This window comes from Mya arenaria, chromosome 10, assembly GCF_026914265.1.
Source record: "Mya arenaria isolate MELC-2E11 chromosome 10, ASM2691426v1".
NCBI lineage: Eukaryota > Metazoa > Mollusca > Bivalvia > Myida > Myidae > Mya > Mya arenaria.
The window spans coordinates 3743370-3769318 of NC_069131.1; the positions used below are offsets into that span (position 1 = coordinate 3743370).

A 25949-nucleotide genomic window follows, 5' to 3' on the forward strand; every position below is an offset into this window, starting at 1 on the left:
ATTTTTCAAAAGTTATACGCTGGGGGTTTCTTCGTTCGGTGGCTGGTCAAAAAGTTCGTCACCCCAATTCATTGCCACAGACAGTGTCTCATCATTATCACCAGTATCATCAGTATCGGAATGGTAACTCAAATCCCTTCTACAAACTGGGATGTTCGAATCCTTCTTGCAAACTGGGGTGTTCAAATCCCTTCTGCAAACTGGGATGCTCAAATCGCTTTTGACTACTTCATTTGTGACTCGTTGAAGAATTCCCTTTAGTTTCCGTATGTGTCGCTTGTGCTCTCTAAGCAGATGCTGTGTTTTTCGAATCGCTTTAGAAGAATGCTGGCCTTCTTGTTTTAGAAATTTGATTTCTCTTTCTAATGTTATTTTCTGCCTTCTATGTGCCATAACGACCATATTCATATTGTTGATTGTCTGTACTTTCGAACATTGTTCAAGGTATTCGAGTTCCTTTGTCAAACTTGTACGAACATGAGTTGGTACATTTTTCGAACAGTACTTGAGATATTTCTGAAGTAGTGTGTTTGTCTTGTTCTCATACTGGGGAATAGATGTGCTATATCTATATTCGTTAGCCATCTCTCTACGTATTGCAGCTAAGGAATACCCATAATGTAGAATATGAGCTTTTATATCATACGATTAAACTTTTATAATGCACAAGTGTTTATCCAATGAAATGAGATTATGATGATCATTGTTGAAAACAAAACGAATCAGTGTTTTCATTGCATTATAATTTCAAGCTCTTATTACTCGAGTTTCATTCATCAATTATTTAATCCATTCATTCAGTTGATATCAAACATGTCAAACACAACTTTAAGCTTAATAAGCAATTTGGCAGATCGTATGGAACACAGTGAAACTCAGGTGTTGTACATGAAAACTATCGTAGTAAATAACAGCAAACACGTATCTGGCGTCTTAAGAAAACTTTTGCCATTAATTCGTAAAAGTGTAAAATCACTTCATAAGATAGCTTCTTCAGAAAAACCTCCTAGCAAGATGAGCGAGCAAGACAAAACAAATAGAGTTTTACCACTAGCCAGAGAAATTAAACGTGACTTCAAAAACTACAAAATTGAGTTGAACAAAATATCAGAACGTTGTGGCAGGGAGAAAGAAATTGACATTTTATCCAAAATCCGATCGGTATCCAAGATCTTGCGTAAAACAAACCCACTAACATCCCTTTTGCGCAATCTTCTCAGCAGGGAAGCAGAGTTGCAACGACAAATCGACGAAAAAAACATTTGTACAAGTTGTGTTACAAACAAAAAGTGTATTGTGTTTATCCCATGTGGACATTTATCTTGTCAGTCATGCTCCATTACCAGCAGCGAATGTCACATTTGTGGATCGGCTATTGTTGGAAAATATCTTATGAATAAATCATAAACAATTATTTGTATTTTTGCTTTCTGTTTATTTCATTTACATAGAAAGGTGAACTGTGTTAATCATTCAAACACTACCCGTTATTTACACAGCTATGCTGTAGACAACCGCAATACGCTAGTTAGCTCAAATTTCTAACATTGGTTAGCAAAGTTGACGAATGCAAGTTCGAGATATAATGTACATGCTTTTTGAGCATTTGAAACCAATATAAAACATACAGCGGTGACTGTACTATTCACACTTCACTTACTATGGCAAAACGATATACTGACATCGTTGGGTTTGCTGGACTACAGTACAATGATTATTTCAAAACATTCTGTTGGGAATGCCAATTGTGTTGTGCTGGAGTCTTTACGTTAGAACCTTGTCAACGACATGATCTTTTGAACATTTTCCCTCCAGCTGGCTACTGCCAAAACTGTTTTCGATATGTGTGGTACTGTAATGATTGTAAGGCTGATGGAACGCCACCAAAAGTGCGAATGAGAAACTATTGTTTGTCATGTTTCTTCCACCGATTTGAAAATCTTGCAATCTTGGCCGGCTAACCCTGACGTGGTTGAAGAAAGTTTTCGATTGATTGTGACAATTATCTTGTTTCACAAAATAAAAAATAAAAACTTGAAATAAATTACTTTGTTTTTGTATCTGATACCAAGACGCTCATTTTTTTTCTCTGATGATTTTCAATTTTCATTTTCAATTTTCATTTTCAATTTTCATTCTCGATTTTCATTCTCAATTTTCATTCTCAATTTTCATTCTCAATTTTCATTCTCAATTTTCACATTCGTCATTTTCATTTTCACCCTCGTGGGACTAAACCCACTCACCGCCGATATCGGGTTGTAGTTTAATAAATGTTTATATTCCAGTTATTTAAGTATGTTGCATACCCTTGATTAATCTCGTAGGAATTTTATAGTCTTCAAGAAATGTGAACATCAATTAAATACATTACGAATTCCAACAGAAAATATCAAATACGTGGCGTTCGCCTTCAGAATTGTCTTTTCAAATAAAGTATTATAACATGACAATGGCTTACTTGACAGTATGGGTAATTTGTTGCTGCATACCCGTACTGACCGTCATTCTGCCTTCCCGGTGCCTGTCCGTACATGTGTTGATTTGGTGCTCCCTGAAATAAGGACGGATTCATTATTTATGCTTTCATACTATCAAATGACAAGAGCATTAACAACATTACAGTAAGTACTAATAGATTTATCACTTGGTATGAAACGCCATTACTGTAGGAAAACTAATGTTCAGACTAGTTTTGTTCAATTGTTTGCATCTTTAAAGATGACCAAATGGCCACAAGTAAGAGAAAGCTCGCTCGAGATTTGCTCCAAACATATATTGCATTCTCTCTCAGTGTGTGTATACCACGTGATAAATGACGTCACATATGTTACGTTTGAACGCAGCATTTTGCTTTCAATGAAGACTTAAATCAAAGATAACTTTTCTTTTATTAAACCATTTTAAATAAAACAAAGGGCAATATATGTCGCTTACAGAGCCCCGCCTTCGTTTGATTACCGGAGTTTGGTAAGGTGATTTGTTTTGACATACACTTCGACTATCCTGTTTACGAAATTATATTTGGCAGTGCCCCGTCAGACGGCTGTATTGTGAAAAGGTTTGTCGAAGTGTTTTAAGAAACTTAACTCTCAATCAAACTGTGGTAAATGACCGAAGGAGGGGCTCCCTAAGCCACGTAGACTGCGCCATGATTTATTCAAAATGGTGAAGAAATAGTGAAGTTATCTTTGTTTAAAGTCTTCATTCGAAGCAAAATATTGCCTTCCGACGTAGCATTTATGACGCAGTTTATCACGTGGTATACACACACTGTCTCTAAAACTAGAACTTAAGCGGGAAATATATACGTACACGCACATAGCCGTCATCACGTGCTGGCACGCGTTCGCGTCTGTCTTCATCGGACGTTCGTTGTAAACTGCTCTCCGTGTTTATCGATGACATTTTCTAAGCTTATTGGCTGGAAGTATTGAAAGAACTTTGCTCACAAACTGTCACTGCCTATTGCACTGGTCTCGAAAATTGTCATGAAGTAGTCATCGATTTCTAATCTAACAATATGCATCTGGTCTTCTGCTTGTTGTTTTGTAAATCGGAATTGAGTAAATTGTACGTCATCGGTTACTGTGTCATCGGTTACTGCGTATCATATTTAAATAAAATAAAGTTATGATTAATCATTTCTACTATACGAAACCAAATGGCTTTTAAGGGTGTGAGCATTTCCTGAATTGTTTCGGGTTGACCCATTGTGATCACAGTGAAGCCCATCAGTGGATTTATATATCCATAGAGTAATTCCCTAATAAAGCCCACCAGTAGGTTTGAGGAAAAGTTTGGTTCGTGGTCATCACGACCAGTTTCTCCCACAACACAAGACCTAACTCTCGAGTTACGCCGTGCCAACGAGAGATATCAATAGAATAAAGTAATGACTTATAACTTGGTGTTAAATGAAATAGTTTACATGCACATTTTCTGGATTTTATTTTAATAAGTTATATTGATCAACTATAAACACTGTCATACATCATCACATTAAGCACTTTCACACGCATGCATATATCAACACAGAAAGTTGACGTAAAAATCGTTGTGTTTCAGTCTTTTATCAAGATAATTTGATGAACTGTCAGTGCTACATCTTGTAGATGTTAATCTACAAGTTACATGTAAACTATGGTACGTCATTTAATGATCTGACATAGTCAATTGAATCAATAATGCCCTCGTGGTAAAAGCCCTTCAATGCCTTCAGACGAAAAAAGTTCTTCAATCTTTTGATGGAATACGCTCCCAGTGTTCTTTCTTGGACTTGTTCTTCAGTCGTCGTCCATGTGATCAAGCCAAAAAGTGCCGATTTGTCGCGTGTCTTAATTAATCGTTGCGGTGAAACCTTGAAATTCATTTTGTAAAGAACACACATGCAATCCAAGAAAAGGCAATCAGGGCTTTTACAAAATGCTATCATGCCGTATCGAGACCCGCTTTCATTTCCAGTGTTGATTTTCCATTCAATAAGTTCATGTTTCCAAGCCTCTTTGGAGAACAAAATGCCCTCCATCTTCCTTCTAGTTGCCATGTCAATGCCTGAAACAACGGTTAATATAAACAATATGCAAAAGCTGTTTAAACCAGACAAGATCTTTTTATATTGCAAAAATGCAAATCGCCAACTAAATTACTATGATATATGCAAAAGAAATGCTATACTATTGACTTCAAATGTATTATTGGTGGTCAATACATCGAAAAGCCCAGAACAACAACAACAACACCAACAACGGCAACAACAAAAACAAGAACACTACAACAACAACGACGACGGCATCACCAAATTAAACGATTATATATGATCAAAAAGAAAATTTAGTCCTTTTGGATGTCCACAAAGAAACAATTTCTACATTGACACATATTAATAATTTACTACCTTCATATGCATCGACGAGATGATCCAAATATGCACCGAGATTGTCAGCTCTTATCCTCGTCCCCTTTACCAGTTCACACGACTCACTCCATGTGTCCATTAGTTCACCTTGTAACTGCCTCTGCAGCTCATCTGCGTCAACTCGAGACACCTACAATATACATAAAGCTCACATTGAACGTATATAAATACAGGAAAAATAAAGTAAATGTGTAGACAATGCATACTGGATACAAAAGTTGTTTATTTAAAAAAAAAGGCAAAGGGCATATAGGTCTGTCCCTTCGTGACATTTATTTGTCTAATGGTAAAGACGAATAACGAGTAATCTATTGTGAAAAGCGAGATACTATTTACATGTAGACATTTTTTTTTATACATTGTTCCGCTGTAATAGGCGAACATTTCTTTTATAAAATAGTCACCAGCAGCCATTTGTATAAATCTTTGATACTTTAGGCTATTTTGCATATTTAAATGATTTGATTGGCTAATCGTATTTATGGATAAATATAAATATCAATTAATATTTTGGCTAATTTGGATAAATCAAAGAGGTGACCAGTTCAGTATAAGTGGTTGCTGTCTTTACGTACGTGTGTAAGAAACATATATATCTTCTCAGCCAATACGAATATGCTAAAGAAAACTGACATTCAAGAACATAGTAAAAATATCATTTACCTTCACTTTTTGAAGACATTGGCTAATTGTGTGTTTGGTAGAATTAGCTGTATCAACATCAGAAGGAGACTTCCAACCTGAATGGGATGGCTGCGGTCTATCTTCATGTTTAGCTAAAGATGCATTACCATCAGCAGGTCGACCCTCGGCGTCACGAGGCTTGGTTGTTTCTTCAGGAGGCTGTAATGGCGCACCCATCAGTTGAAGACCTTCATTTGCATTGCTGGGCGAGTGCTCAAACTCAATAACTTCAAATTCACCATCCCCTTCAATGGGTCTCCGATCAGATTCAAGCATTTCAGGCCCCTGTGACTCTGTTCTTAAGCTTTCCGCAATCATAGAAGAAGGATCTAAGGAAATAAAGGGGGTTACAATGGCAAACTTCTTTGACGAGTTTGTGTCTTTTTCTGGCAAATTAATTGGCATACTTGAATCCTCTGGTAGTGTAGTATTTTCCAGTGTTCTGTCTAATCCGCCGATGGCAGCTGTTTCGGTGTTGTTCTTTTCTCCCTGGCTGGAAGGAGCAGCTGTTTCCATGTCGCTCGATTCTCCCTGGCTGGAAGGAGTAGCTGTTTCCATGTCGCTCGATTCTCCCTGGCTGGAAGGAGCAGCTGTTTCCATGTCGCTCGATTCTCCCTGGCTGGAAGGAGTAGCTGTTTCCATGTCGTTCGCTTCTCCCTGGCTGGAAGGAGCAGCTGTTTCCATGTCTTTTGCTTCTCCTTGGTTTGAATGAGCAGCTGTTTCCATATCGTTCACGTCCGCTTGTTTGGAAGGAAGTAGCCTTTTGAGGCACTCCACTGAAATATAAAAAAGTTGATGTTGTACTTTCATAACAAATATCATGTTCATCAATGAACAGCTGAAAGGCTAATATGTTGTTACCCTTTTCAAAGTCTAGCACACACTCAAAAGAGCCTATTTTGTATCGTTATGTTTTACAGTACATCAAAATATATTAAAAAAATCAAAAAAAAATCGGAATATGCAGTCGTGATGTTCTGATCTTAGTTCCAACAAATTACTTAATGAAATAATGAAAGATCTGCTTGCCGCATTGACGCCGTACTTACTGATATACTGGAAACAGTATGTAAACTGGTTCGTGTTCATAACAACATCAACTTCTAAATTTGGTTTGTTGAAGGTATCTCTTATGGCTGTCTGGAGCGCTCTGAACATATCGGTAATCGCTCCGGAGAAAACACCATCAATGAAATCCAGGAACGATTCAAATGAATTGAAAGTCAAGTAAAGTATGAGGCATCCCTGTTCTGCATTACTCACTCGCCCTGAAAATTAATAAGGAACAAATTGATTGTGATTTCGAATAATCGGGGTTCGCCACAAATATGGGCTTATATACGTTTAAGCATTAATGTTAGAATTTTCGGTTTTGGAGAGTTAATGGCGATGTAATAAAATCATACGCAAAACATAATAATTAAAAAAAAATCATACCATGACACAACTCCTGAAAAGCCTGTCGGACAGCAGACTTAAGTTTTTCACAGTCTACTGCTGACACCTGGAACTCCTCAGTTTGATGAATAACGTCAAAAAAACAACCAACCAGCAGAGCTGACACTTCGTCTTCCTCCTCTGGGGTGCAGTTCTTCAAACGCATGAGAACAGATGCGTTGTCTGCAAATCAATTATGCAGACAAAATAATGGTATTGTTAACTCATGCGGTCGTGTAAATAGAAAGAAAATTTAAAGCTTTTAAATTTATATAGAGTTTTTGACATATCGTTACATGGAGCTGTTACTATATTTACTATCATGCATTATGATATAAACAAGGCCAGATGATCATTGATTTGCATATCATTTTAAGACTATCTTCGGATTGATAAAATTGTGCAGATAATCGATGATTTGTAAGTCAATCATTCACTAAGGATATACGGGAAATTGGCAATAGTCTTAATAGAAGTATTCCATTGCCGTTAAGGAGTCTGCCATTCTCAAACATTTTTACACCTAACTATGTAGTGCAATTCAGTTTCAAAAAAAGTATTGATGAATATATCCTTAGCATGCATGAATTGAAAACAATGAAGTATCATTTCACCATACCTACATTCTGTGGCATCAGAAACGTTCACATATCATAGATACCTGGAGGAGTAGCTTGCGTAAGTACATTCTGTGGCAGCCTCGATTTGACCTCTTGTAATTCTGTGAATAACATCTGAAACATCTGCCCGTGTGATTCCGTTACACTCTTGTGATCTATAGTTTAGAGGATACGAATTAAGTCAAAACACGGTCAAATAGAGTTCATCTATTTTCCTGTGTATTTAGCACTATAAATTAGCATATAATCAAACAAAGAATAACTGCAAATGGATTCTTACATTTAATTTTAGTTATTTTATGAATGATGAAAATGCTGTCATAAGTAGTTTAACGAATAAAAGTGGTATATACTGTACGAAGTGATTTAATTTATCAGTGAAAAACATGACATCAATTAACAGATAAGTTACCTTGAACGATTTCCATAAGTCGTTGATCGCCCTGGTAAAGCTTGTGGCAGATCTGGGCATACTCAATTAAATCTTTTGTCAGAGGTCTTTCTAAATTGGTCACATCGAGGTTTATTTCTTGGTCAGTGAATCATTGCCAATAAATAACAGCATGTCACGAATGAACTTTTTAATTGTTTCGAAATGCTGCTCATAATCTGACGAAGATATTTGTGGGAAACCAAGATGACAAACTGCGTCTCTGAGCGTCTTAATGTCTATGACGTGTCCCCGGCTTCCCAGCCATTTGCAGTAACGTGTAAGAATAGTGACATACATTCCAATATCCCATGTATCGAGATTGGTTGGTTGGTCTGCGCCAGTCGCGTCCACGGGAAAATATCTGTTTTTGTTGTTGTGTCCATGTCTCGTATTCAACAATAGCGACTTTTTAGTTAACAGAATCTGGTAAACAGTTTGTCCAGGGTATAACGTCTCAACACGTTTATTAAGTAGTGCTCGAAATAATTTTAAACACGGTTTTTGTAAGTATAAAACCAGTTTGGTAAAATGTTCTTCATTTGAAGCCATGTTTCAAGTGAACGACGGCTTACTGATACGTCGTGATGCAATATTGGAATTCCATGACCTTTCGTCGCCTGGATACAACACTCTAACTGGTTGTTTGGAATCCCCCTAGATCGCTTGTTCAGGGTTCCTAACATTCAGTAACACGCGCCACTGTTTAATGAAAAATAAAACGCCCTCAGAGAATTGCTCAACAATTTTCATGAACAGGAAAACCCCTATTTGTGCCCGCCGCTACCCTCGCGGAGCGGAAAACGTTGCTTATTGTTCCTAAGCAACAGAGGCATTCGTTAACAATGATATAACACACGTCAAAATAAGTTTATTTTAGTTAAAAGAAAACAACAACATGAAAAACATATAGGTCGATCCTTTCTACTTTATGCTTTAAGAGTTTTAACGAACATTCAAACGAATTTTTTTTTTTATCATTAAACTTCTGATCGACATGTATAAACAAATTCATATCAAGATCTACTGCCATAAATGAAATGATCATATTAATACAGTTTGTCTAAATTCAACTGTGACTCTATATACCACGGTCCGCATGAGATATTGCCGAATTAATTTGAAATAAACTTTGAAACTCTTCATATGTCTTTCAGCATTTTATTTAAGACATTTAAATCTGCAACATTGACTTTTTTAAAGTAAATATCATTTACAAAAATAATACTGTTTTACTAATGATAAAATTAAAGCACTTACCAACGAGAACAAAATGCTTAAAGCCAATCGATACGAATCAAAATGGCCGACCTTTCACTGGTCAGCTAAATTTGACCTACATTAATTTAAGTGGTCGCAGGTTAACACTTCGATTCATCTATTCTTCACTACGTACATTTAAAATGAATTACAATATTATTGAAATCAGATAATTTAGAAGTTAATCGTACCTGAAACCTCGACTATGTTGAAATGAAATCCAATTTAAGTGGCCGTGGTGTGGTCGGTGGAATACCAAAATACCGAAATACTTATACGATATATACTTAGGAAAATGAAAGGGTGTTTCGGTTTTTTCCATAATTTCGGGTTTCGGTAATTCCAACGACCGTGGTGACAGGGCTTAATAGACTATTTATAGAGAAATGGAAAATTTGTCTAGTTATAGTAACACATGTACATATGGGTTTTTACATGCTATAAATAACAATTCTGAGATTTTGGTCGTTACTAAAAACATCGAGGTTAAATGTTGTTATTTTTGTACATGTATATTGCGAAATCACAAATCGGTACTTTATCAAAGAACAAGGTAACATAGAAACAGACATTGCAGTTGATAAATGTAACACACTGCACAAACTGCTATGTGCACCTGTCGGGGTTTCGCTTTACATGCGTACACTATACCGTGTCGCAATAAAAACTTGCCCTAAAGCGAGATAGTATAATTGCCGCTATATTCACATCAAATACCCAGTTACACATACCCAGTCTATTTAGAATTTCGTTCTCCAATTTCGAAGAGAAAGGTCAGTTTGCAATGACAAATTTAACATACTGCACAAATTGCTCTCTGCACCTGTCGGGGTTCGAACCCACGACCTGTCGCTCTGCATGCGGACACTCTACCGCGTCGCTATACAATATAGCTCTATATAATAGCGAGTGAGTATAATTGCCGCTATATTCACATCAAATACCCACTTACATAAAGACCATTGAAGGCGCCTTGAATTAGTTAGTAAAATTAACAAAATTTGATGAAAAATAGAAGACAAACAAAATTTAATAAAGTGAAGAATTATTTTATCGGTTTCAATTAAACCCCTCATGGCGGCTGTTGTTCAAGTCAATGTGTACAGTGTTTAAAGTGTTAAACGATACAACTAAAACGTATTCTGATGGTATATTGGGACCTTCCGAACCCCAATGTTCTAACACGGCGGTCATTTTTGAGATACTCTTTTTAACTATTTTTTTTATAGGTTTCAATTCACCGCCACGTGCCTGCAATCCTACATCAATGTGTTAACCAGGGGCGGGTCCAGGAATCGACATAAGAGGGGGTGTAACTTATCGTTTGAGAAATGGTGCATTTAGCGTAACATATTACTCTCTAGCCACCCCTCCCTCCTCTAAATCCGCTAGTGTTAATTAAGGTTATAACGACACGCCCTAAAACATATCGCAATAAACATGGACATCTACATTTTGTATGATTTTACATTTTGAAATCTCTTAAACCCATGTGTATAGTTTATAATAAAGACTTTTCACCATTAACATGCTATTTTTATTTACTTATTGATCTGTTATCATATGTAAGACAATTGTATTATAGTTGTAGGTTGTTTACTAGTAATACATTATTTATAAAAATGGCAACGGTGAGACAATACAGGTAACCGAGTGTATAGCAGGGGTGGATCCAGTAATTGACGTTAGAGGGGGCGTATTTTATGTGCACAACGTTTTGACATTAGCCCCTCCCTCGACATGCAGAAATTGAAGTAGATTAAATTGTTGGCGGCTGGGTGTACCAAGAAGAGTGTAATAATTTTTAGTCCTTTTTTCTTCGATATTGAAATTCAAACGATTTTAGGGGGATGGGCGCACCGGGTGCAAACCGGATTTAACGCGTGAATATGTTGTAATTCAAATATACTAGTAATTAAACCGGTAGTGCTGTAAAGTTGTCGATATAGTAACTTCACAATTTCGCAGCAAAATAATTTTCATTATGTAAACATGCAGGGTATCTATCGCTTGTAAAAAGTCCTTTTTGAAATACTTCCTCAAAATGTGCTTCTCAAAGACGAAGTTTGGGCGAATATCAAAATTTGCTGAAGGGTTACAGCTTTTGGTATCCTAATTCAAATACGGCCTAAAAAACTTGCATATTTACAAAACATGAGCGAGTACCTTAAAAAAGAAACGCAACACTCAGTCAATTAAATGTAGCTAGTAGCAATATTTTCATGGAAGCAATTCACCTTAAGATACATTCACTAGAGTCTAGAGGTGACATTTGTGGATTTAATGTTTTTTATCTCTTGGCCACGACTTACAAACTCGTTCCCACGACTGTGTGTGATAACTTAGCGTGGGGGAACGAGATAATAAGTCGTTAACATTCGCAGATATAAATGAAGATAAATATAAATTAGTGTAGAAATAAATCTAACCTGGAGCCTTTAGAATGTTATCCGAAGTGCTGTAACCTGTGTTTCATAAAGTTTCGTGCGGAACAAGCTTGAATATTAATAGAAAATTGGAAAAGTTGTCTTAAAATAGGTATGTTACATTATATAACTGGTTTTCCATAGCTATAATTAGTAAGCGTGGAGTTTTCTACTATCGAACGGAATAAGCTTGACTTTTAATAGAAAATTTGAAAAGTTGTCTTAAAATAGGAATATTATATAACTGGTTTTCTGTAGCTATAATAAGTAAGCTTGGGATTTTCGACTTTCGAAAATTATTTATACGAACTTTATAATTATTCTTTCAGAAAGAATTTAAAAAAAAAAACAGATAAAAGTTTTATTGTGCATATCTCAGTATTAAATTGAAGGATATCGAAATGGGTACTTCATCGACAAGATATGATAGAAGCAGAGAAGCTGGTATGTAGACAATCGTGAATATGAATGTATTTCTTCCTGCATCTTCTTAGACTTAGCTTCGATGATTTATCTGTTCTTGATACGAGTGTTGTGCACACGGTCTCATACTAACCTGATTCGTAACTTTCTGTTTGAGTATTTAGATCTGATAACACATTATTACTCAAACCTACTTTTTACGTTTGAAATATGAAATAGATGGACTCTATTTCCTAAGAGAATACATACGGGGAGACTTCTAGCGCACTAGAGACAAGAAGATTACTACGGCAAGTGAAAGGTATCGACAACAAAAACTCTAACAGCGCCATATATTCTAATGCAAAGATTAATGATCTACACATGCATGTTATTTGTCGACTTTATAGAACAAAAATAATTGGATTTAAAACCAATGCGGCCTCACATACAGCTTTACCTATTAAAGAAACCCGTTTAAGTTAGTCGTTTTAACTGGCGTTTTTCATGAGTTAAATATAAATGATATTAGTATTTACTGCTGCCTCAGGTTAAAATTAAATATGGTGAAATATTGTTAAACGAAAATGAAAGACTGAATGTTTGTACGTATTATTAACAGGCTGAAGATCAATAAAATGAAGTAATCTGAACTACATTTTAACACTTCATTTAAGCTTTCATTTATCGAAAGAAACGAATTAATGACTAGGTTTCATGTATTTGTTAAAAGTCGAACCAGTACTTAAAGTTTGAACTGAACAAGTACTCTTGTAACGTGATCCAAGTGTCAGTGTGTATAAAACCCAGTGTCCGGTTTCGAGGGTAAGTGTGTATAAAACCCAGTGTCCGGTTTCAACAATTCAACAAAAATAATTAAAATTGATAATAAGACATTTCAATAAATTTCTAAGAGTATAACTTGAAAAATATCATTATATATATAAAAGACAAGGTCCCCACGTCCCCAGAAATCCCCAAAACCACAGTTGCCCTTAACAATGTAAAATATTTCAATATAGACAAAATGCTTTATTTTTACACTTCCAAAAAGGTAAAAGACTAAGCTACAAGAAAAATGCAACTTTTATGCCAGATATTGATACAATTCTAACATAATCAGACGAAATGCGCAGACTCAACACTGAAAACGCCAATTACGAAACAATGAAGAGGTTCAATAACTACGAAAATTCCCCCGCTAAAACACGTTAAATACAGACCGACATGCAAACATGCCCATGCATTACACAGAGTAGCTTGAAATATCTTCCCTACCGTTGTGAACTCGTTGAGTAAGACGTGTATTTATCCAAAAACGAACTTTTGTTGTTGCGGTATTTCTACTTTCACTTTAAATCACTATCTTGCAATATCGATCTTGACCGCCATAAAACAGCTGACTGCGCTTCAATAGTCCAGACTGATTTTGAGGTTACACTTCACTAAAAATCAGTTGATTTAAGAATGAAAAAAATGTGATTTGTAAAATTAGAAAAAAAGATCGAATCGGAAAAACTAGAGCGGTATAAAGAAACGGATGCGGCGGTGCCTGAGAAAATAACTAATTTAATAATTTAATAAACAATACGCTGCATTACAAAAACCTCTGAATCACAATGATTTTACCGCACCCCAACTGAAAATGTAAGGTATCCACAGCATGAGCGGACATCACAGTGAAGAATTTGTTGTTCCCAAAACGCATCAAACATACTATAGAGAAATAGTCATAGATTTTTATATGATAAGAAAGCATAAAAAAGTGGCTATTTGCGAATTTCTGCTTTATCGCAATCACAAATTTCTTTTCTGATATTTACGTACGTGACACAAGGCAAGGGCGTAGCTAGACCAGAATTGATGTGCAGGGCCGGTTGACTAGGGTGGTTTTGGGGACATGCTCCCCGCGATTTTCAATAAAGGATATGCTCAGGTGCTTTTCCATCATATATATTGAAATTTTAAAAAAGTAACTTACTGGTTTAATTGCATTTGTTTAACTTTTACTCGGGCCTATAAAGTGCCTTCGTCGAGCTACGCCAGTGCAAGGTTCTCTACCAGGCAGCCTTTGCAAAAACATGTATTTATTAAATATTGCAGGCTTTCAAATTGATCCCACCCATTCCCCGATCTATTTCCACTCCATTGAAAACGGCACCGAAACTCCGAGCACTGGTTCGGCGAGAGCTCACATCAGTTCAGCAATGGAAGCTGTGAAGATCTGCAAGACCGAGGCTGAACAGCTACAAGAAAAGCTTCAGAACGAGTATTTTACCCGGTGGAATGAAACCTGTGATGTTCAGGATTTTAACGGAATCGCCTCGTCTGAGCTGGACAGTCTCTTGCACAAAATTAGTGAGAGATTTACGATAAATGGGAAAAACATTTACGCTAAAATCAGCGGAATTCGGTTTGCAAAAGAAATTGATGTAAATATCTTCGAGTTCACATTTGGGGAAGAACTAAGTTCCGGCACGATCCACTTCGGAATGATCGCGATTTCAAAGGAAAGCGCTAGTTTAGAAGCCGTTTCATGCCTCTATACTTTGGATTTTGCTGTCGCGCGGGTTCGAGTTGAAAAGAAAAGGAAGAAGCGAATCCTGGGCATAAATGCCGGAACAGACCGGCGGAGCTGGCTTGAGCCCAAAAGTCTCGGGTTTGTTACGCAGAGAGCGCTGATCAACTTCTGCAGAATGAAGGCACTGACCGAGTTCCAAAGACGAGGCATTATTACAAACATTAACGACGTGCCTTCTATTGAAGACGCATGAACAATAGATTCATGTCAAATATGAAACAAACGATGTACATATTTTTTTATAGCGTACGTATACATTTATATGTATAATAATTATAATATATGACCCTATGACTTCAAAACTCATAACCTACACATTCTTTCATAAGTAAGGAGTATTTACTGTTTGTAAAATACTAATTATTGTTTCGTATATTCGATGTTAAGGAAATGTAAATGTTGATTGTTGTTTCCTCATCACAACTATACTCAGTTCATGAATGGTATTGCTAAATCTTGTCACAGGTAAAACAACGTAAATTGAGGGTCACAATCAAATGTAGAGCAAAAGTATTTTTCCAGATTATTTTTTATTTCTCATGGGCATTGAAATTACACTTCAGTCGACAGTACTTAGTTAATATCCATGCATTCTGCTAGCCGACTACTTCAACCTCGTGACCAAGTCCGCTGAAAAAATAGTTTTTTTAAAATACAGAAAATGTGGTTGTACTGACACTATGTTTATATTACGAGATAAGCAAGCATGTAACAGTGTTGAAATCAGTGGAAGATATTTGATAAAGTAATGCACCAGTCAATTGTAACCACGCCCCCCCCCCCACCAGGTCCGGGGGTACACCGGGAAAATGGGCCGTGTTTTTACCTTTCAGGTGGCCCGCAGTGCCGGGTGAATGCGGTGGATTTGTCTTCGCTTTAAATATGACAGGGAATAGGCCTTACCTAAGTCCCTGGGGTGTGGGGGCATTTTGCGGGGATTTTACCATTTGTTCGTCCCCGGGGTTGGCTGGACCGAAAATCAGAGTCCCCGCTATTCCCTGGACCTGGAGGGGCCGTGGTTACAATTGACTGGTGCATAACTCGGAAAATTACTATAACGATATATTCATTATACGTGTATGACAAAAATCTGATCAGTCTGATATCTGATTTGCGGATTTATGTTTCAGTACCAAGCATAACCAAGTGATTTGAAACATCGGACGTTCTTTTTGTGCCTTCTGTCACTAATGGTACGTCAACGTAACAAGGGTTCAAACAATATGTAACGCCCTGTAGCATGCATGGAATTTCGATTTGTCGAACCTTTTTAAAATAAAACAGTACAAAACGTAACTTGGTGCAAATGATGCTATTAAATCGAATCGTTTTCTTCTGTTTAATGTTAATCATGTAACATCATGACCCTGGTGTAACAAGGTATATCGCGTTGTAACATGCATGGAATTCCGATGTATGGATGTTTAGGAAAAGGTAAAAAAAATGGAAGAAAATGTATTTTTGTTTTTTTATAAATATCTATTTCTTTCTGCCTTCTGTGACATATGCAATGTCAACTTAACAGTTGTGTAACACGGTATATTGCCATATGAATACATGAAGAAAATGTGTGTAAAGTTTTGGAACAGTTACTTTAAAAAAAGTGTAACACTGCGCAACGCCCTATAACATTCACATAACTCTGATTTGTGGAACCGTTACAGTAGGAAGCGTAACAAGGCGTAACGCCCTATAACATTCACATAATTCTGATTTGTGGAACCGTTACAGTAGGAAGAGTAACAAGGCGTAACGCCCTATAACATTCACATAATTCTGATTTGTGGAACCGTTACAGTAGGAAGAGTAACAAGGCGTAACGCCCTATTACATTCACATAATTCTGATTTGTGAAACCGTTACAGTAGGAAGAGTAACAAGGCGTAACGCCCTATAACATTCACATAATTCTGATTTGTGGAACCGTTACAGTAGGAAGAGCAACAAAGCGTAACGCCCTATTACATTCACATAATTCTGATTTGTGGAACCGTTACAGTAGGAAGAGTAACTAGGCGTAACGCCCTATAACATTCACATAATTCTGATTTGTGGAGCCGTTACAGTAGGAAGCGTTACAAGGCGTAACGCCCTATAACATTCACATAATTCTGATTTGTGGAACCGTTACAGAAGGAAGCGTTACAAGGCGTAACGTCCTATAACATTCACAAAATTCTGATTTGTGGAACCGTTCTCCTTCTGGACGGCAGTTTTATAGAAAGGTTTGTCGAAAACTTGTCGAAGTGTTTTATGAAACTATACGCTCAATCAAATACTAGTAAAGGACCGAAGGCGGGGCTCCGTATGGAGAGTAGACTGCGCTATATTTCATTTACAATGGTGAAGAAACAGTGAAGTAAACTTTGTTAATTAAAGTCTTCATTCGAAGTAAAATGTTGCCTTCCGATGTAGCAATTTATCACGTGGTATACACACACTGATGACACATAAATCACCCTGATTTTACCGCAGCCCAACTATCTATTAAAGATTTCCGAAGTATGAGCAGACATCACAGTGACGATCCGGATATTGACTCACAGTTTGCGACAAAAATATGAATGACCCCACCGTCATTATTATAATGTTATTAATTAGGTGTTTTCATATTGGCCTAGTTATTTTTCCGAGGTTGGCTGTATTTGCCTGAGCCCAAAAGGGCGAATGCAAATACAGCTGACCGAGGACAAAATCAAATTCATGGTGTCTGCCCAACATTTTCAAATAGTCGGAAACGGAAAACAAAATGGCTACCTTTAAAATTAATTTCCAGCGTACTTCTCATATAAGGCGAGTTTCACTGTCAATGAAAATGACTCATTTCTCAAATCCTACATTAGGCGGGTTTTTTAACCAATCAAAACGGACGAAACTCATATTAGGCAAGTTTTGTTGATATTGATCGAATTCTGGCATATATTGTCTTCAATTGTCTGGTATTGATACCACGATTGTCTCTGTATTTCGTCAAATACGTAATAGTTGATCAATAATGATCTATATGAAAATACACTAAAGATAATTTGGCAAATCCTAGACGTTCATTGACCCTCAAATAAGTGCAAATACCAAACAAGGTTCTGAACAATAAACTGACACATTCTCGTGTCGATGGAAATCTGTATATACTGACACTTTCTCGCAGAGAGGTTTGTAGCTCTCCTGGCAGCCCTGGTCGCTCCACTTATAATGCAGTGAGGCGTGGATAATGGCACAGTTCGCGTTTCTATGCCCGTCCGGTTGCCCGGGATACCAGTTCGTAAACGTCGGGACCTTGTCCGTGTCGTGCCACTTCCACAGACCCTCAATGACGTCATCGTTCAGTCCAATCCAGTGGTAGGGATCTGAAGCATGTACACCTGTTATATGATTGTTACATCAACGTCCATAAGGGCCCCGGCTTACCATCCGGTAGCCTTATTAAGGGCATTAAGGACCTTTATCACAAACAATGAAAATAACAGATGTGAAAGAGGATTTGACATTTTCATAAACATGAAAACAGTATAAAAGCAAGTCTTAGTGTAAAATAAAAAGTTTGTCAAATACGATGAAAGATCAATACTTCGGAAAAGATTATAAAGTTTCGCTAATTTCGTTGTCAAATTTTCTCACCACCTCTCTCACAAAATAACGTTTTTTTACTGGCACTTCAAATACCCTTTTTATGGTCAAGATCATATTAAAGAACACCTTACAAAAACAACTTCAGCATTACATTTATTATATATGATTTAAAGGGAGATTATATATCCAGTAATTAATTGTGACTACGAACACCTCAGTGTATTCAATACATTTGGAATTTGAAGATACAAAGTCTGATTACTATCATACGAGTTCGGATAATATCAACTCAACCGATCGAATTTCGTAATTTTCTGTTTTACTTTTTTCAAATTACGATCATTTCGTCTTCGAGATGAGTTTTCTATAAACTATTTTGATTATGTGACAAATGCTAAAAGTTTCCATTTAAAGTTACCTTTGATGTCGGCCAGAAAGCTGGTCAGAAATATACTCTCCTCCTGTGAATCGATACGCACGGGGTGGGAGTGAAGGTGCTCGCAGTATTTCTGATACGGGCGATAAAAAATAACGAATAACGGTATAAGAATACAATATATGCTGCGCTGAATCCGCCTACTCTTATAAGTTATAGTTAGATAACACGAGTTAAAATCTTAATGATTAAGAATGGGCGGAGTGAGCGAAGCCAAATAAAACAATATTAGCGATAGTTTTGCGCTCTTTAAACTGAGGGAGTTATAGCCACCTAGCTATTAATTTGATATTTACCTTTATACATGCCATGGACATGGTTTTGTTTTTTTTCAATTAATACCTACGTGGCTACAAATTCTACAGTTTATAAAGGGCCAAATTATCGCTAATATTGTTTTTATCTCTTCAAATAGCGCTTTGTTAAGTTGATTTAAATCGATTTGTAATTATATTTTTTAAGAGTCTGTGTTACGTTGGGCTGAATTGTATCAGTCTTCAAATATCATCATCAAGTTTTTTTTTACTATATCAAAAATAGCAAAACGTTACGTCAGTAGATTGAACTAGTTACCGAGCCGTTCAAACGTTACGTCAGTAGATTGAACTAGTTACCGAGTCGTTCAAACGTTACGTCAGTAGATTGAACTAGTTACCGAGTCGTTCAAACGTTACGTCAGTAGATTGAACTAGTTACCGAGCCGTTCAAACGTTACGTCAGTAGATTGAACTAGTTACCGAGCCGTTCAAACGTTACGTCAGTAGATTGGACCAGTTACCGAGCCGTTCAAACGTTACGTCAGTAGATTGAACCAGTTACCGAGTCGTTCAAACGTTACGTCAGCAGATTGAACTAGTTACCGAGTCGTTCAAACGCGATACGTAACAAGTTAAATTAAACGAAGATAAAACTATAAATACGCATGACACCTCAACGCCATCTTATTAAACCAAAATGCAGAACTTCTTCGATCGCACAGGCACAAAGGTTGTTATTATCTGCATGACAATTGATCTCGTTGTTAATGCACCAGTCAATTGTAACCAAGGCCCCTCCAGGTCCGGGAAATAGCGGGGACTTTGACTTTCGCTCTAGCCAAGCCAAGGTGAAACCCCCGCCCGGCGGGAACTAACTGATGGTCATTTCCCCGCCAAATGCCCCCAGGGACTCTTAGTCAGGCACACTCTCCGCTATATTTGGCGCGAATACAAAACCACCGCATTCACCCGGCACTGCGGGGCCACCGGGATGGTAAAAACGCGGCCCATTTACCCGGCTATCCCCGGTATACCCCCAGACCTTGGATGTCGTGGTAACAATTGACTGGTGCATAAAGTAGTCATCCAACTGTCGTCTTTGAGTTCCTTTGTGAGCCTCATGATGTTTCATTGAAGGTGTTGGAAGAACGCCGTAACGTCATGATGCCGTTTGCTGTGACCTCGAAATTATGTATATGGACCCAAATCATTGTACTTATGACCCCCCACCCCCCACCCCCACCCCCAATTTCTAATCCGAAATTGTGCATTTCGGGCATATTTGTTTACTTCCAACACTTTCAACCAAATAAATTTCGATTGTCAAAAGATGACGCCCCTAATTAAGTTACGCCCCCTCTAACGTAATACTGTGTATGGCTATAATATTCCCTTCGAAAATCTGCACTGACTCAGGATTAACCCAACGACAATTAAAACAAAAACAATCTCTACTATATGGCGAAATTTCCAACCATTTGGACACTAGTTATCCCGCTGGTTTACTACGGCCTAGTATTTTTTCAAGAATCTTCCTGGGTGAGAAATTACAAATTATAAAGTATTCTTACCTCTGCTTCTACGTAGTGCATATTGTCGTGTGCAAACAAGTAGCATGAAGCGTTGAACGCCATCCAGCCATCCGGACAGTCAGTGGCCAGGCTGGGATCTGGGAGATATAGGGGCATAGTCATTCTTAGACTGATACTTTAATTTATAAACATGTGTGTAACTAAGGGCGTTTTGCATTAATCAGCAGTTGCTTAATCTCAAATGTACATATCTGCGCTCGGATTTTAAATCATGGAATTTGCCAGTTTAAAAGTATGTTTACTCGTAATGCTATTTTAAAGAAAACACTAGGCATTCATATTGCATGAACCGCAAGAGGTAATGACGTCATTGCCTATTTTAATACCGTGTTCTGTGGCCATGATTACGAACAGTCTCTTCAAGATTGAAAGTCCAAGTCTAGACTCAGACTCAAAAAACATTTTTATTTGATTTATTTTACAAAGATATATGTCACTAATAAAACAACATTCAAATGGTTACAAATTTCAGCAAATTTCACCATCAATGCTTTGCTAGAAGGAAAGTTACAACGAAATGAAGTTTTGGCATATTGGGTCTTGAGTCTGGGGCAGTGATTACGAACAGTCTCAAGTCTGAGTTCAGACTCTATACCCATTTTGACAAAACTTCATTTCATTGCAAATTTCCTTTTATCAGAGCATTAATGGTAAAATGTGCTGAAATTTATTACTGTTTGAATTTTTTTCTATTATTTACATACATTTATGTAAAAGAGATGGAATAAAAAAAAAGAATATGTTTTTTTTCCTCCCTTATAAAATACTTTTGTGAGTCTGAGTCTAGACTTGGACTTGCGACTGTTAGTAATCACTGCCCCAGGACTCAGACTTGAGACTGTTAGTACTCATTGCTCCAGGACTCAGACTTGAGACTGTCAGTAATCATTGCCCTAGGACTCAGACTTGAGACTGTCAGTAATCATTGCCCTAGGACTCAGACTTGAGACTGTCAGTAATCATTGCCCTAGGACTCAGACTAGAGACTATTAGTAATCACTGCCCCAGGACTCACACTTGAGACTGTTAGTGATCACTGCCCCAGGACTCAGACTTGAGACTGTTAGTAATCACTGCCCGAGGACTCAGACTTGAGACTGTTAGTAATCATTGCCCTAGGACTCAGACTTGAGACTGTTAGTAATCATTGCCCCAGGACTCAGACTTGAGACTGTAAGTAATCATTGCCCCAGGACTCAGACTTGAGACTGTTTGTAATCATTTCCCTAGGACTCAGACTTGAGACTGTTAGTAATCATTGCCCCAGGACTCAGACTTGAGACTGTTAGTAATCATTGCCATAGGACTCAGACTTGAGACTGTTAGTAATCATTGCCCCAGGACTCAGACTTGAGACTGTTAGTAATCACTGCCCTAGGACTCAGACTTGAGACTGTTAGTAATCACTGCCCTAGGACTCAGACTTGAGACTATTAGTAATCATTGCCCCAAGACTCAGACTTGAGACTATGAGTAATCACTGCCCTAGGACTCAGACTTGAGACTATTAGTAATCATTGCCCCAGGGCTCAGACTTGAGACTATTAGTAATCATTGCCCCAGGACTCAGACTTGAGACTGTTAGTAATCATTGCCCCAGGACTCAGACTTGAGACTATTAGTAATCATTGCCCTAGGACTCAGACTTGAGACTATTAGTAATCATTGCCCCAGGACTCAGACTTGAGACTATTAGTAATCATTGCCCTAGGACTCAGACTTGAGACTATTAGTAATCATTGGCCCAGGACTCAGACTTGAGACTGTTAGTAATCATTGCCCCAGGACTCAGACTTGAGACTGTTAGTAATCATTGCCCCAGGACTCAGACTTGAGACCGTTAGTAATCATTGCCCCAGGACTCAAACTTGAGACTATTAGTAATCATTGCCCCAGGACTCAGACTTGAGACTGTTAGTAATCATTGCCCTAGGACTCAGACTTGAGACTGTTAGTAATCACTGCCCCATGACTCAGACTTGTAATCATTGCCCCAGGACTCAGACTTGAGACTGTTAGTAATCATTGCCCCAGGACTCAGACTTGAGACTGTTAGTAATCATTGCCCTAGGACTCAGACTTGAGACTGTTAATAATCATTGCCCCAGGACTCAGACTTGAGACTGTTAGTAATCATTGCCCCAGGACTCAGACTTGAGACTATTAGTAATCATTGCCCCAGGACTCAGACTTGAGACTGTTAGTAATCACTGCCCCAGGACTCAGGCTTGAGACTGTTAGTAATCATTGCCCTAGGACTCAGACTTGAGACTGTTAGTAATCATTGCCCCAGGACTCAGACTTGAGACTGTTAGTAATCATTGCCCTAGGACTCAGACTTGAGACTGTTAGTAATCATTGCCCCAGGACTCAGACTTGAGACTGTTAGTAATCATTGCCCCAGGACTCAGACTTGAGACTGTTAGTAATCATTGCCCCAGGACTCAGACTTGAGACTGTTAGTAATCATTGCCCTAGGACTCAGACTTCAGACTATTAGTAAGCATTGCCCCAGGACTCAGACTTGAGACCGTTAGTAGTCATTGCCCCAGGACTCAGACTTGAGACTATTAGTAATCATTGCCGCAGGACTCAGACTTGAGACTGTCAGTAATCACTGCCCCAGGACTCAGACTTGAGACTGTCAGTAATCACTGCCCCAGGACTCAGACTTGAGACTGTTAGTAATCATTGCCCTAGGACTCAGACTTCAGACTATTAGTAATCATTGCCCCAGGACTCAGACTTGAGACCGTTAGTAGTCATTGCCCCAGGACTCAGACTTGAGACTATTAGTAATCATTGCCGCAGGACTCAGACTTGAGACTGTCAGTAATCACTGCCCCAGGACTCAGACTTGAGACTGTCAGTAATCACTGCCCCAGGACTCAGACTTGAGACTGTCAGTAATCACTGCCCCAGGACTCAGACTTGAGACTGTTAGTAATCACTGCCCCAGGACTCAGACTTGAGACTGTCAGTAATCACTGCCCCAGGACTCAGACTTGAGACTGTTAGTAATCACTGCCCCAGAACTCAGACTTGAGACTATTAGTAATCATTGCCCTAGAACTTATACTTGAGACTGTCAGTAATCATTGCCCCAGGACTCAGACTTGAGACTGTTAGTAATCATTGCCCCAGGACTCAAACTTGAGACTGTTAGTAACACTGCCCCTGATGGAATAGTCATGACGTCACTTAACCGTGGGATACGATGTTATAAATATCGACTTTATTCTTTAACAGAAACGATATCTTGGCGATAACCTTAATAATCAATAATCGAGAATAATAAACTCACTTTTAATCAAGGCATTTGCCAGTTTAAAAGCATGTAAAATACGATCAACCCTGAAATGTCTGAAGTACAAAGCATACAATTGATGTTATACCGGCCTGTTCGTAAACTTTGAACCATTACACATAAATATGTGTGGGACATTTGGGTCAATCTTGACACAGAAATAATCGGAAATTTAATTTCAATCAGATTTAATATATTGACTGTTCAAAATGTCGAGCGACTGTAGAACCGCTGCACACCATGCATTTGAGTAACATTGTCTGCTGACATTATTGGCAGTTTCTGGATGTCAAAAACAAGACTATAACATATAAATTTACAAAATTAAACTGGATATTGTGGCGATAATCCACGCCAGATGGTCCTAGAATCGGCATAAAATCGGCATATAAAATATTACCTCAAAACAAGCCTATAATTACCAATACAAGCTAGTGTGATTTTATATTTTATTGAATCTAATGTATGTCTGCCTTTTACCTGGTATAAGGACCAGAAGTACTCCGAGAATAAATGTGCCTCCAAGCATTATGTTTTCGCACACGTTAAAGCTTAGACAGTGAAAATAACTAACAGTTACGATATATACATCATTACGACTTATCATCTAGAACACGTATCTTATCTGAGTTCGCCAGTTGATTTGGAAAAGAATTCTCAATTTTTACAAAGGTTACTTGTGTGACAATCCATAATCACTTGCCCATCATTTACGGAGTATACTCATTTCAAACATAAGAAATAACAGGTTCTGATATCCGCGCAATGGTTTACCTGTATACAGTGGTTATATGGTCAACACGTTATCAAGTCGTACCTAGAAAAAGTAAACGACGGACGAATGACGACATTGACTGTGTACACATCTTGCAATCACCTCTAAAGGTTCTGCGATATCAATTGTAAAAATAAACTATGTTTAGATGCACGAGGCAAGGGTCCATACGACACTTAACGAGAGACACAAGCGTACATTCGCCAGAAACAGGCCACGCACGCGGCAGAATAGCGTCATTAATAAATGATGGCATCGCCGCCTTAGAACGGTCAGTGAAAACACGAGTTTATTTCAGGTAAGTTTATAAGCATATAATTTCACACTTGTCGCAACAATTATAAAACATATCAATGCAGAGGGAAATAACATAGCGTACCAAGAGGTGGACTCAATGTTACTGGGTACATTTCGTCAATTTAGCTTATTCAATGCTAGAGCAGTAGCAAAGGGAGAACCCCACATTAAGTATTATGTATTGCGTATCTGATTACCCATATTTCAATTGAGTTTACAAGCAGAGCTTCCAGGAACTTTTCAGGTTAAACGAGTTTTCTCTTTCATAGCCGTTTTTATAAGTTTATTTATTGTGAATATACGCTAACTGTTACTTATTCGTACTTCTGAACAATCTTGAAAATATTTTGTTAATTAATCATTATCACAAACTGATTTCTATCAACATCTGGTACATACGAGTATGTTTTCTATCAACATCTGGTACATACGAGTATGTTTTCTATCAACATCTGGTACGTACGAGTATGTTTTCTATCAACATCTGGTACGTACGAGTATGTTTTCTATCAACATCTGGTACGTACGAGTATGTTTTCTATCAACATCTGGTACATACGAGTATGTTTTCTATCAACATCTGGTACATACGAGTATGTTTTCTATCAACATCTGGTACATACGAGTATGTTTTCTATCAACATCTGGTACATACGAGTATGTTTTCTATCAAAATCTGGTACATACGAGTATGTTTTTAACTCCAAAAGCTAAAGCTCAAGCCTAAAAAGTACAAAGTTAAAACTTTAAGCTTCATTGGGAGAATGATCATTTGCTTTTTTATCATTAAAATGAGTTAAACATAATGCACCACTCAATTGTAACCACGGCCCCCAGGTCCGGGAAATAGCGGGGACTTTGACTTTCGGTCCAGCCAAGCCCGGGCAAAATCTCCGCACTGCGGGGACGAACTGCTGGTAAAATAAGGCCGATTTCCCGCTATATTTGGCAAGAAGA

The 25949-nt window shown here is 37.8% G+C and overlaps 3 protein-coding genes across 6 annotated transcripts; 1 reads left to right on the top strand and 2 right to left on the bottom strand.

Annotated features, from left to right (window-relative positions):
- Positions 1–3934: 3934 nt before the first annotated feature.
- On the bottom strand, positions 3935–11834 carry LOC128205033 (uncharacterized). 3 transcript variants are annotated; one of them, XM_052906429.1, is made up of 8 exons: positions 11779–11834; positions 8072–8791; positions 7701–7814; positions 7040–7222; positions 6652–6870; positions 5582–6378; positions 4898–5048; positions 3935–4554 (listed from the first exon to the last, which is right to left on the bottom strand). In XM_052906429.1, exons 2-8 carry the CDS (start codon positions 8085–8087, stop codon positions 4142–4144), a joined length of 1893 nt encoding a protein of 630 aa, XP_052762389.1. In that variant the 5' UTR covers positions 8088–8791; positions 11779–11834; the 3' UTR covers positions 3935–4141. The 3 variants fall into 3 exon arrangements, with proteins under 3 accessions (XP_052762389.1, XP_052762388.1, XP_052762387.1); XM_052906428.1 differs by lacking the exon at positions 11779–11834 and adding an exon at positions 9541–10644; XM_052906427.1 differs by lacking the exon at positions 11779–11834 and adding an exon at positions 9350–10644.
- Positions 11835–12086: 252 nt separating this feature from the next.
- Positions 12087–16290, top strand: LOC128206377 (uncharacterized). Of its 2 annotated transcripts, XR_008256454.1 has the most exons (3): positions 12087–12219; positions 14281–15004; positions 15889–16290. XR_008256454.1 is itself a non-coding variant. In XM_052908776.1 (2 exons), the coding sequence occupies exons 1-2, from the start codon at positions 12177–12179 to the stop codon at positions 14949–14951; spliced, it is 714 nt and encodes a 237-aa protein (XP_052764736.1). In that variant the 5' UTR covers positions 12087–12176; the 3' UTR covers positions 14952–16290. The 2 variants fall into 2 exon arrangements, 1 of the variants encoding a protein (XP_052764736.1); XM_052908776.1 differs by having other exon boundaries at positions 14281–16290.
- Positions 15313–24520, bottom strand: LOC128206378 (C-type lectin domain family 10 member A-like). Its single transcript, XM_052908777.1, has 5 exons — positions 24401–24520; positions 20593–20690; positions 18747–18837; positions 17895–18105; positions 15313–15388 (listed from the first exon to the last, which is right to left on the bottom strand). Exons 1-5 carry the CDS (start codon positions 24447–24449, stop codon positions 15355–15357), a joined length of 483 nt encoding a protein of 160 aa, XP_052764737.1. The 5' UTR covers positions 24450–24520; the 3' UTR covers positions 15313–15354.
- Positions 24521–25949: the final 1429 nt, after the last annotated feature.